Below are 13,128 nucleotides of genomic sequence, written 5' to 3'. Positions count from 1 at the left end.
TCCTTTACCCACCATGCTGGAGCAGGTACTTCTATAGCACTTCAAGCAAGGAGATTCATGCTAACTGTGTCTCTGGGACCTGGGCAGGTGTTGGGTTAGGAGTTTCGGGTGAATGGTTTCCTCCATCACAACTAATGAACTTGTGCCCACAAGGCCTTTGCATGAGAACACGCAAAGATTTCCATAATAGCTGGAGGCGGGACAAGAGAGACTACACGTAACACAGATCCAGAGACTTCAGAGGAAAGGGTTCATCACCCCCTGTGAGGAGGGGGGAAGAGCAGAGCCAGTCAGTGGCAACAAAGGCTGAGGCAGGTTGCTGGGTAGCTGTGGAAACGGCCCTGCTCCGGCCTGCGGGAAGGCACTCATGGAGACGGGGATGGTCATTGGGACGCTGCTGAGCGGAAGAGGAAGTGAAGCACTGTAGGTCATGGAGTTCATGGTCATCCCCATGGCCATGCCTGGCACTGGAGAGCTGGTCCTCATCTGATTGAGTGTTGGTTTGATCTGGTCACTGGTGCTGAATGGGTTTGTGGGAGAAGGCGCACTGAGACCTGTCAGGAGAAAGTACACAGCATCATCAGGGATACAGTCTACTAGACAGGAAGTCAGGGGATAGGGTTAAAGGTCACTGGTCTCAAAACATACTGCTATTAAATTCAACTGCTAAACTGATGATTCAGGAACATTCAGGGTTTGACTCAACCCCAGAAATTCAGACAGAAGACTGAAAAAATTAGCTTGAGAAGTTAAGTTCAAACCAAAGTCTCTGTCATGAGTTTCAAGCTGACCTCCGTTTCCAGGCCAGGATCAGAACTTTAGTGTGGTTTTGTTTTTCACTATGATAGTAAGGGCAGAGTTCAGTCACTAGGTGCTGCATGTTAAACCAAGTCATTGTGAAAACGTTCCCATCCTTTTGTGACCTTCTGATTCACATCAGCTCATGAGCCACCCGAAGGTCCCACCTGTCATCCTCACATAGCCCACCAAGAGCCTCAGGGTACATCTACACTGCAACGTAAGCCCAGGGTTAGTAGAACTCAAGTTAGCAGACCCTGGGTTTGTTAACTTAGGGCTTGAGCATCTACACTCATTTGTAACCCCATGTTAGGAATTGCTGAACCCTGGGTTCCCAAGCCTGGGGCTCCAGCATCTACACTGCATTGTACAGGCCCAAGTTCAACCACCCGTATCCCAGACTTCCTAGCACCCTCCCAAAATGTGGCTGCTCTAGCCTTTTGTTCGTGGTGCAGCGTGGGAAAATCTGACTGTCCACCAAACTTGGGGAAAGAAAGCTGGCCCATGGGACTGTGGGATACTTTTTGCGGATTCCCAGAGCACAAGTTCAGTGGGGCTGCGTTTACACTGCAAAGCAACAGGGCTTGAACCCTGGGTCCCGGGTTGACTCAGGCTCGGACCCTTCACCCCTGTGGGGTCCTGGGACCCTGGGTTAGTGCAATTTGTGTGTAGACAGAATGGGGATTAGGCTTGAGCCTGAGTTTGAACCCTAGGCTTACGCTGCAGCGTAGACATACCCTCAGAAACTGCACAACATCCTTCAGCGGCCTTTTCGACTGGGCCCTGGGCCCCATGACCTACCTGACAAAAATGGATTATGAGTCTTCAGGGTTGCGGGGGCAACCACCAAGGAGTCCAAATTCACCAAGGAGGAGGCAGTTGGGCCAAGAAAAGACTCTGGAGTTTTACAATCTTTCCTCTCTTTGTCGGAGTCAGTAAGAGAGTCTCCTAAGCCCGCAAGATCAAAAACGTCTGTGTTCTTAACTCCATTCTGCTTGGTGCTGGGAATCAGGTCGCCAAACAGGTCCAAATCTAGAACAAACAGCAGAGACTTCATAGCATAACAGAGATGGGATAATGAATGTCAAGAGAACAACAGGCAGAAGTGTGGACTGTCACATGAGAGAGAAGCAGCACAGTGCATCCTGCAGACTGAATGCACCATAAGCCAAGTGACGTTGCCTCTCTCTGCTGACTGTTGTGTCTTGAAGAGTCACAAAGCACACGCTTGGATTGCCTTCACAAACGCTTCTCTTTTATCTGGGACAAACTTCCCTTAACACAGAGAGTCGTTGCAGGGAGTCTAGCTCAGAAGTAGCAGTCTCTGCTTCAAGAAGCTGCGTCCTCTGTCTGCTCAGCAGCAGGTCGCAGCATGCATTGTTGCCAGACTCAGAAGACAAATGTCAATGGAAGTTTGCCCCATCTGATCCCAAGTATTTCTAGCTAATGGAAAAACAGTAGCTTGCATGGACTCCACCTTTGCCCATATGCAAACACTTTGGGATAGTTAACCCTTTCGTCAGATGGCTAACGCAGAGATGAAATTGTATGACGCTATGACAGTGAGAGACTTTGAGGCCAGTAGCCATATGTCATGGTGAGTTATAATCACGCAGATGCATGCCACAATATTCCCACAGAGCCCCAGGGAAGCTCTCACCCTCACTTGCAAACACACCCGCCGACTTCCCCCCTGTTCCATAATGCCCTATTTACCCTTCCGGCCCCAGCACCCTTGATCTGTTTGGACTCTCTTACCAACAGGGCTGTTAGGCTTGACAGAGGATGGGGCCTGTGAGCTCTCGTGTTCCAGCTGCTCTGTCGGCTGTGGCGGTTTCGCAAACAAGTCAAAAGTGACATCACCTGAAGCTGAGAGGAAGAAGGGAGACAGACAGACCCAGAAGGGAAGTGAGGGGAAGGAAAACAACAGAGGAAGGACAGAGGGAATCAATTTTTAAAAGGGACAAAAACAAGGCAAGACAAGCAGAGATGGGGAGTTAGGGGTTAAGGAGAACATAGAACACCAGCGAGAGGGAGAAAGGAATTAAATAGGTCAGTGAGTCCTGAAGCTACCTGTATGGATGAGCCACCGAGTCCAAATCAGTGACCCACTGACCAACCAATGCCAGTGGACGAGACAGAGAAACTTAGCACGCAAGGGAGGGCCCACTTCATACATGCCATCCTCTGCAGCCCGGCAGGCTGCCCCGACAGTTAGTGCCTCAGAGGGCAACAGGAAGGTGTGTTCAGACCAATCCCAGACCTGTAGGGACAGGCACGCCCTATGACTCCAGAAACCCGTCACCTGCATAGACCGAGCAAAGCTAGCAACCCAAAGAAGTGCCAGTGACCTGAATTCCTTTCTCTAAAGGAAAGAATCATTGTTGAGAATTACTTAAATTCTGAGCTTTGTTGGGCAGGGGCCATCTTTTGTTGTGTTTGTACAGCACCTCGCACAGGGGGGCCCTGGTACCGTAGCTCCAAGGCACAATGGCAATACAAATAATACATGAATAATAATCATTAATTAATAACTAAGGCAAGGAAAAGGTATTCACTAGGGGCCAGACTCTGATTTCATTCACATGGATTTAAATTCAGAGTCATTTCACTATGAATGTATGTCAGTGTCAGTGAGATCAGAATCTGGCTTCTTTTAAATATCCATTCCTCCACTGATTTCAGTCGAGTTACGGCAAAGTTTACACCACTGTAACTCAGATCAGAATCTAGCCCTAAGAAATTTGTTCCCTCAGAAAGTATTTGTGCTTCTACACATTGTGGCTCTGTTTCCCCTGTGTGGGCCTTACCAGCACTGGTATCACACTATGTAGTCCAACTCTTGTAGCTTTTTTTTCCCCAGTGGGACTAATGTAAATTCCTCCATCACACACTACTGTCCTCCTGGGGGTTTCCCCTTTGGGCATTGCAAGGGCTTTCACCATACACTGGACAGACCCGATCTGTGGTTTTGTTATTCTTCTCCCAGGGGGCTGTACTGTTTTCACTACAACTCTATTTTGTGCATAGACATGGCTAAGAGTGGGTCTAGGTCTCCCAGTGTGCTCAAGATTTAGGCGAAAAATCTGCTACATTCGCCTCCTCGGGAGAGGGGATGAGAGTGGAGCTGGCAAAGTGGACCATCAAAGACGTTCCCTGGGAAGGAAATACAAGACGCAGGTATTGGCTGAGATTTTTAGAGGATCAGAGGAAACTGGATCCCAAAAGAAGGGGATGTGATGGTAAGTATCGTGAGGATGGCAGGAAGAATAATCCGAGCTTCAAGTAGCAATGGAAACTGACGAACAAAATGAGCTTCTCTTACCTGCCCTGGGAGGATTGTCAACGACACCTCCCCAAGGATCAGCAGCTGAAGTAGCATGAGCGGAAGCTTTAGAAGGTGGGGATGCCTTTACCCAGGCATCTGCTGATGACAGACTTGAAGAGAGGGGGGTCTTCTCCCAAGGGTCAGAAGAGGAGGAGGAGACTATGGGAGGAAGATCCCAAGGCCCTGTGGAGGTCTGGTTGATCGATGCTGCCATCTGGTTTAGAGGATCCCCGGAAGCAGCAGGGATTGGAGCCCAGGGGTCTGCAGAGGGGACCCAAGAGGCTCCTGCTGGTTCCACATTGGACTTTAGACCTGAAAGACACACAGGAAGTTGTGGAACACCGGCAGGGAACCATTCAAAGGCACTGCAGAGAGAACTGAAACACAGCCAGGGGTGGGGCAAAGAGGCAAATAGGTTAGAGAGGAGCAGGAGAAAGAAAGAAAAGAAAAGAGCAGGTAATCGGGAAAGAAATGCATAAAGCAAAATGAGGCCAGAAGGCAGGACGCATTTAGTAATCAGCCCATGTTTACCATTTGTCACCCTTCTTCCTTCATTTCTCGTTTCTGTTCAATAGCCCAGGTGTGGTTAAAAGTTACTATGAGAATGCAGTGAGTGAGCTGAGGATAAGGGGAAAGGGCAAACAGAGAGAACACAAGCAAAGATTCTTACTGTTAGGTTCCCCAGAATTGGACAAGGACAGAGCTGGAGGGGAGAAGGTTCTGCCATTCTCCCAAGCATCAGCAGATTGAGAGTTGCCCCCACCTGGAATATCCCATGGGTCAGCTGAAACATGGGTTGAAGTTACTGGCGCTGGTCCAAAAATGTCTGCCAGCTCCACAATAGAGGACTAGAATTGTAAGGAGAAAAAGAAACAAGTTAAGGATCAGGGATACCTGCAGGGCCTCGTCCGATATTGCTCCTGGAGCGAAAGGGGCTACTAGAGGGGTTTTTCCCAGGTAACCCCAGACATCACCCTATACAGACGCTCCCCGACTTACACAAGCGTTCCATTCCGGAACGCCTTGCGTAACTCTAATTTTGCGTAAGTCGAAACATACACCCGACTATTATGCAAAAAAACAAAAACAAACAAACAAAACCTATTTCTAGCTGACGGAACTTTTTCCGTAAATCCGGATTTGCGTAAGTCGGGTTTGTGTAACCCGGGGGGCGTCTGTACTTCCTGCAGAGAAGCAACCTGATCTTAGAGCTGGGCAGGAATGGTCTGATCTGGCTTCTCTCTGTAGTTAAGAACCACGTCATTTAAAATCTATTCCAGCTAAAGCTTTAAGTGAATGCAGTGCTCATGCACAAAGCCAGGAGGACCGCAAGGCCAGCTGAACTCTTCCTACTTATGCACAAAACAAATACAGCAGAGCAGAAACAGGGCAAGTGTCTCCCAGCCCGTTCAAGCCCATCCTGGAGGGACAATCCAGGGGTAATTCAGTTTCCCTGGTTAGGCTGCTAATGAGGTGTGAACTGTTATGGAGAGTCTTTTTTTTTTTAAATCATGCAGACATGAAGAATTACACTGAGATCACCAGATCAAGTCACATACACCACTGAACAGCCATCAAGTAATAATCCCTTTGCTCATTACCAATCTAGGATAGATTTGAACCAAAGACCAAGAGATGAAATGTTCTGTACCCGATTATATATGTCCCCAGCCATCCAGACCACCAACTAAAGCTTTTCACCTGACTTTTCTTCATCTTATCCTCTTCTTCCTCCTCCTTGATACCCATGTGGGTCTCTTCCAGTGCCCTCTGTAGCAGTGAGTTCTCTCCTTGGCATGCCCTCACTTCCTGCAGTCAAAATGGACAGTGCATATGTCTGGGATGTGAACAGTAAAGACACAGGATAAATGATCACCGATGTGCACTGACTCTCTGCAGAGAGACCAAGGTCAGGGGTTGCTGTGCATTACAGTTTCGGGCATTAGCCAGCAGCAGCCTTGTTTTATTTTACTGATGTATTTGCACATTTCATGATAAATCCACTGTCAGGAATGTTCAGCGCACAGCTTTAAGAGCAGTGAAAGTAAGTTTACAGCCAAGCAGGCACCAAGCAGAAGGATTGGGGTATACCACTTCCCAGGAAGACACCAAGCAAGGCAGAAAGTTACACAATGTTTAATACTCCAAAGGTCCATTTAGAAACTCATGAAGCTGGAATCCAAGAAGAGGAAAGTGCCCTTTGATCTGCTAGGTGTGGGGTACCTTCTCATGCTCCTTTTTGCTCAGGCGGAGCGCTATCTGCAATTGCAATTCTTCATCTGTGCTGGTGGCTGGAGGAAGCGGCTGCTGCCAATGAAGGAGAACTGAATGAAATTGCTTCTTTGACCCTAGGTCTCTGTATTTGCTACCAAATTATCGCCTTCCTTGTAACCATCTTTCTTTCAATCCCTCGCCTGTTATACAGTAAGTCTTTTTATTCAGCCATTTATCCATTCATCTGTTGCTACTCTTTCTTCTATTTAGCTAGTCAACCACCGATCTTAATGTCTATTCTTTCATCCATCCATCATCCATGCACCAATCCATCTGATCTTTCCTCCATATACTCATCAGTCGGTCTCTCTTTCCTTTTCCATCCAGCCATTCACCCACCCACTGTTTTGTTTGTCTGTTCATCTACTCTTCTAGCACTCTGCCCATCAATCCATTGCTGGAGGGGCTGGTTTAGAAGCTTCTAGGTTGAAACAACACCACCTTGAAACCACAGGTTTGAATCCTGGCACAGTTGACTTAGCCCTTCACATTTTTTAGATATATACATGTAGCTTCTTATGTAAAGTCTTTGAGGTGAGGTCCTAACACCAACATCCCATCTGTACTACGTGAACATAAAAGATCCCATAGCACTTTTCTTAAGTCCTCCCACTGTGGTGCCATAAGCTGGCTGCTGCGCTCCACCTCAGAGGTGGCTGCACTTCAGTGACGTTGTCTTGTAAAGCACTGTGGGATCCTTCAGGATGAAAGGTGGTATATTAATGTAAGATGTTGTGTGTCCGCTATTATTTGACATACAAACACCTTGCCACTTCAGGCTCATCTGTGCCCTATAAGATTCTATCTTGCATTGTGTTTATGGTTATAAGCTTTGTTTAGACTTTTAGCTGCCTGGCTTGTCAGGCCTCTAACCATACAGCTTCCCGTGACACTTCTTCCCCTTGCTGAGGTCAGAGCATATCAAGGGCAGCCTTTGCAAAAACTAAACACTTTGCAAGCTGCTCAGGAGTTCAGTGGATGTTTCCGCTCTTTTATCTCCATGGGAACATCATTAGCAGATCTTCCATTAATAACACGGATAAAGAATAACAACAGCTCCTTGCATTGCTATAGCAGTTTCTGAGAATCAGAGTTCTACGGGTGTTACCGGTTAATCCTCAACACCCTTGTGATGACAGCATTATCCCCACTTTTCAGATGGGAAAATTGAAGTACAGATAGGTTAAGCAAAGATCTTATAGTGCAGGGGTGGCCAAATTTACTGATTCCCTGAGCCACATACAACAATCTTCAGAAGTTCGAGAGCCAGGGCACACCTGCCAAGGCTCCAGGCTTCAGCCCTGTGGGAGGTTCCTGACGGGGCTCAGGGCTTCAGTTCCACTCCTGCTGAAGTCCTGAGCCCTGTCAGGTGCGCCCTGCAGGGCTGAAGCCCCAAGACCCTCCTCCCCACTAGGCAGAAGCCCCTATCCCACCACCCCGCTGCAGGCAGAGGTCCTGAGCTTCCCCCTCTTCCCCAGTCTGGTAGGTGGAGAATGGGGGGAGGGACATGGGGGGCTCCGCGAGCCGCACTTTAATGGTAAAAGAGCCAGACTGCATTTTGACCATGTCCCTTCATGCTGAAAACGTTGATTTGGTGGACATACAGTTTGGGCCCTTCTCCACTAAAAGGTCAAACATGCAGATGGGACCACAACTACCAGCCGCAACAATTGACATCCCTACAGAATCCTTCAGCAAGGCCTGATGGTCTGTGAGAACTCATGAGTGCTAAAGGAGCCAGAAGCAGTGGAAGAGGGCTATTCTGCATGAAGCAGTGTGACCTAGACGCAGGGGGTGGCTCTAGGGTCCCATTACTTGGAGTGGGGGGCAAGTAGTTTGGGACCCTCGGAGGTCACTATTTTAGAAACAAAACAACCTTCCAGGAGTCCAAGGGCTAGTTAGACTCCTGGAAACGCTTGGATTTTAAGAGTTTAAAAAAGGAAAACTTGGCTCCTGTGTCAACGGTTACCTGTGAAAAGGTAAAGACTCACCAGTCTGCTGCTGTTCCATTGTTTAACACTGGATAACTTTGTACATATTTTGGCCTTTCTGACCATAATGTGGAGCCCCTTGAAGACTGTTGGGCGGGGGGGGGGGGAACAAATGTCCCTTTTGCCTCCCCCATTCCCCGGTTGTGCCTGGCCTGCCTAGATGGGTGGTTCTAATGAGCTTCTCTTTGACTAGAATGTTCCTTCAGCACTAACCACAGCAGCTTCCCTGATAAGGTCTTGGAAGCTACAAATAGCTACATTTCTGGGACAAAAATAAAGACACAAGTTCTTTGACGTCCATCAAAGAGCTTCCAGGAAGGGAAGGGTGGGAAATGGTGACTATTTTGCTCAGAAACAGGGATGGTGGCCATGTAGGTAGCAATCCTATAACCAGCCAGGCCTCCAGCAACTGTGCGTGGCTCCAGCACAAAGAGGAATGCTAAGGCCTAGAGCCAATCCTGGAACAGGGACAACCTCAACCACCAGAGGCTAAGCCAGGAGAAGGCGTTTGAGAGACATTTTGGTCCAAGCTTCATTTAAATATAGACTACAGTGAGGCGGGAAAGCCCTGACCCTGGAGGGGTCACCCAAAGGGTGGTGGTGTCCCTCAGTGGCTTTGTCCTCCTCAAATATCATCAGTATCGTTAGAGAGAGGCAGTGCCAGTTGGCGTTAATCTCAAACTGCGTGTGTGTAAACAAACAGTCTCTGCCTGGAAAGAGGGAAGCAGATCAGCTGATAAGAGAGCTGGGGAAAGTACATGAAGGACAACACATGCTCTAGGCTGGGATTTTGGGGCTGACTCTAAAATGATGAATATAACAGCGAGATGGGAAAGACCCGTTAAGTTATCTTTTCTACCCTCCCCTCCACTCCCCCTGGCCAAGGCAGAACTTCTTTCTACAGTGTCTTCCAGACCTTTGTCTAGCCTCATTTCAAATGATCCAAAGTGACTTAATTAAACACAGTCATGTGGAATAAACTTAGTGATCAGATGCAGACACACTAGCACAACCGCATTCAAATGACAGCTAGAGTCACAAATACACGGACCAGTTCTCCAGGAGTTTGCAATTCCTGGTACAGAACCCATTCTCCCTGGGGGACACAGGTTCTCCCTGGTATCTGCCAAGGAAATAACAGAATCATTCTGGGCACATCAGCATAAAATCTTCATGGTTAAAGTAATAGAATCAGAGTAATTTATACATGAAAGACAATGGGTGAAATCTGGGCCCCACTGAAGTCAATGGCAAAACCCCCATTAACTTCAATATCATCAGGATTTCACCCAATGTATTTAGAGCAGCTGGATTACATATGAGCTATAGGGAGTCCTGATTCCACATCTCCAGACTGGATTCTATTTACCTTCTTTGAAACCACCTGATGGCACATGGAAAAGGACCATTCATCTTCAAGGCAACCACACGGAAGAAAGGATTTAGATGGACCGCATCTATCTTACTGAGACCATTTGGAATTGATTTAAGATGTACTGGTACAGTGCATGCACCAAGTCATAGTCTCACTTGTATGCACAGTATATGAAATGGGCAACAACTGTGCAATACATCCTCATCATGCCACGAGATGCTGATGTGCTGTGTCTGCATGGAGCAGCCAGTGAGAAAACAATACTGTGCACACTAGCATGGGGGTTGACAGGGCCTAGAAATCTCTCTCTCATGCCTTACTACCATGATCCCATAGACTCATAGACTTTAAGGCCAGAAAGGACCATCATGCTCATATAGTCTGTCCTGTACATCGCAGGCCACAGGACCTCACCCACCCATTCCTGTAATAGGCCCATAACCTCTGGTGGAGTTACTGACGTCCTCAAAACTTGATTTAAAGACTTTAAGTTACAGTCTCATACAGTTACATTTACTCCAGTTCAAACCAGCAAGTGACCCGTGCCCCACACTGCAGAGGAAGGGAAAAAACATCCAGGGTCTCTGCCACTCTGACCTGGGGGAAAATTCCATCCTGACCCCAAATAAGGCAAATCAGTTAGACCCTGAGCATGTGAGTAAGACCCACCAGCCAGACCCCTGAGAAAGAATTCTCTTAGGTGACTCAGAGCCCTCCCCGGCGTGCGTCCCATCTCCAGCCGCTGGAAATATTTGCTCACAGCAGTCCTGGATGGGCCACGTGACATTGCAGGCAATCACACCACCCCACAGGAGAGCGGCAGCAAACATTACCTTCTCAGCCTCCTCTCGACTCATGGCTAGTGCAAGCTGTAACTGCAGCTCCTCCTCTCCAGTCGTCTGGGGTCTTGCCTGTTCCAGGTCTGAGGTTTGCTGAGGGGACGAGGAAGAGGCTGAGATAAAAAAAAAAAAGAGGAAGAATTCAGATTGAAGGAGAAGGAAGAAAAACAGAATCTCTGGAGTTGGGATGTTTCTAGGAGTCAATCCGCAATGATCACCCACCTTCTCCTCCTCAACGGCTTTTCTGCTCTCCCCTCATTCCCACCACCCAGGTCAGGCTACAGGACCTTCATACTTAGCAACTGCCCTAAACGCTTGGGAAGCTGCTCCTAATGTCACTGACATCACAGAGCACTCAGAGAGACAGTCTGCCTTTAAAGAGCTGGAATTCAACCACAGGCCTGACTAAGGAGAAGGGTGGGGATTGGGGTCTGGATGCAAGTGGAACAATTACCCCTCAGTGTGCTAGGAATAAAATTGTGTTTGTTGGCAGGGACCCTGTTAGCACAAGAATCTCTACACAATGGCAGGGGGACTCCACCAAAGCAGGTAGCTTGGTGTGAGAATAGGAAACTATTGGAAAGTAGTTGAGGCTAATATTAAAAAAAGCAGCAGCTAGAGAAACGTTTTAGAGTTGCAACCTCCTAACAGAAACAAGCTCCCGGTGTTCGAGATTGCATCTGTGTGGCGCTTCCTTCAATTCTGTATTCTGAGTGCCTTGTTTACCCATTAATTAATAATGCCTTGAAGACAGGAAGAAATTCAGACTCTGTGAGATGTAGAGTCACAGCCTGAGCTTTTACTCTCCAGAATGCCAGCTGCACGTGAGGATGGCCCAGAGGAAGACCAAAGGTCACCTACCCCATGATATTAAAACAGAAAGAAAACTGTGTCTGCTTCACAGTGGAGACTACTGGCGATGTGGCTAGAAAGTAACTGATATGGGTTTTGAGCCGCTGCCCTAAACGACTATGTTCTGGACAGGGCTGCCAAGATAGACAAGAGCAAGCCCAAAATGTTCCTTCTGAACTTCAGACACCCAGTGATCCACTTCCCTTGGGTCAGAAACACCCATGTTCTCCAGACCACGCACGGTCTGTAGCACTGCAGCACTTACAATTAAAGGATGATGGAGACCCCCTCGGCCTGCCATAGTCTTCTCCATACTGCGATGTCCGCCTGCCATAGGAGAGCTGCTGGCTGCTGCTGATGCCCGTGCCCTCGGTGGACATGCGCTCTTTGGTTTTCAGGGCATGAGCCCTTTCCTGCTTCAGCCTCTCCTCATCCTTCAGCAGGCCCGTGAGCTGCTTGACTTTCTCCCGTACGTTTATGCCTTGGTCCTTGCCGTCGCGGTCTGTGTACTGGAAGTCTTTCAGAGTCTGAATGGTGTAAAGGTTCTCCCGGCACTGATGGGCCACCTTCTCCGATCCGGTTTTGATGAGGTAGTCCAGCAGGGTCAGTGCCTTGTACACGTGGCGCCAGTTCTTGCCACTGTCGTTCAGCCGCCTCCAGATCATCCCCATGATCTCTGCGAAAGCCACCGTGTTGAAGGTCAGATCTGCAATCTCAGACATCAGGGAGCTGGGTGGGCCCCAGGAGTCATTGGAGGTCGCCTCACGCACCTTGATCTCCGCCTCCGAATAATTGTGCACAATGTTTTTTACCTGCCGGCGCAAGGCAGAGGTAGTCATAGCTGAACCTTGCAGAAAATCCACAACGGGCAATGAAGAACTGAGGAATAAACAGTCTGGGACCCAGTGGGAAAGTCACCGTTCCAACTTCACCAGTGAAAGAGCTCTAGCTCACTAGGTTTTACCTTGATCTGGAAAACATACAGAAAGTGTTAAATACAATCACCAGTGAAAAAGGGACCCAGTCTGCATTCCCAAAGCACGTCTGTGGCTCTCTGGCAGCACCTACAGTCATTTTCACCTTTAATGTGTATCATCAAGACATATTAAATGTAATATGAAAAATTATAATACTTCTATTCCAAACATCCTTGTATTTTGTGACTTAACCTTGCTACTTACTGCAGCTAAAGGCAAACAAGTTAAATTTTTATTTGATCGAGATGAATCCAAAGGAAAAATCATATAGAAAATAAATAGTCGGTTCTTATAGTTTCTCCAGATATCTCCTCTTGTATTCTACAGTAATATTTGGATCGGATTTTACCATGTGGTTCTGCTCCTAAAATTAACTGTCTAAAAATGGCACCTTCTTCCTCTATGTACTAAGGCCAGGTCTACACTACCGCGGTAGTTCGACAGCTGGCAATCGAACTTCCGGGTTCGATTTATCGCGTCTGGTCTGGACGCGATATATCGATCCCGGAAGCGCTCGCCGTCGACTGCGGTACTCCAGCTCGGCGAGAGGAGTACCGCGGAGTCGACGGGGAGCCTGCCTGCCGCGTGTGGACCGCGTCTGAACCGCGGTAAGTTCGAACTAAGGTATGCCGACTTCAGCTACGTTATTCACGTAGCTGAAGTTGCGTACCTTAGTTCGAATTTGGGGGTTAGT

The 13,128-nt window shown here is 48.1% G+C and overlaps 1 protein-coding gene across 1 annotated transcript; it reads right to left on the bottom strand.

Annotated features, from left to right (window-relative positions):
* Window positions 1-237: 237 nt before the first annotated feature.
* On the bottom strand, window positions 238-12,296 carry EPN3 (epsin 3). Its single transcript, XM_065416102.1, has 9 exons — window positions 11,723-12,296; window positions 10,600-10,718; window positions 6,350-6,433; window positions 5,828-5,935; window positions 4,890-4,974; window positions 4,124-4,438; window positions 2,557-2,667; window positions 1,600-1,830; window positions 238-554 (listed from the first exon to the last, which is right to left on the bottom strand). The coding sequence occupies exons 1-9, from the start codon at window positions 12,294-12,296 to the stop codon at window positions 238-240; spliced, it is 1,944 nt and encodes a 647-aa protein (XP_065272174.1).
* Between the last annotated feature and the right edge of the window lie 832 nt (window positions 12,297-13,128).

Source organism: Emys orbicularis, chromosome 13, assembly GCF_028017835.1.
Source record: "Emys orbicularis isolate rEmyOrb1 chromosome 13, rEmyOrb1.hap1, whole genome shotgun sequence".
Lineage (NCBI taxonomy): Eukaryota > Metazoa > Chordata > Testudines > Emydidae > Emys > Emys orbicularis.
The sequence above is the reverse complement of the archived record's forward strand: the minus strand, read 5'-3'. Positions and strand labels throughout refer to the sequence as shown.

What these genes read in the sequence shown, in the direction of transcription:
- EPN3 (XM_065416102.1), bottom strand. Translation starts at nt 12,296, where the DNA reads ATGACTACCTCTGCCTTGCGCCGGCAGGTAAAAAACATTGTGCACAAT. An exon ending in GTCGAGAGGAGGCTGAGAAG is followed by an intron (nt 6,434 to 10,599) that starts GTAATGTTTGCT and finishes CTTCATTGGCAG; the next exon opens with CAGCCGCTTCCTCCAGCCAC. An exon ending in ATAAGATGAAGAAAAGTCAG is followed by an intron (nt 4,975 to 5,827) that starts GTGAAAAGCTTT and finishes TTACAATTCTAG; the next exon opens with TCCTCTATTGTGGAGCTGGC.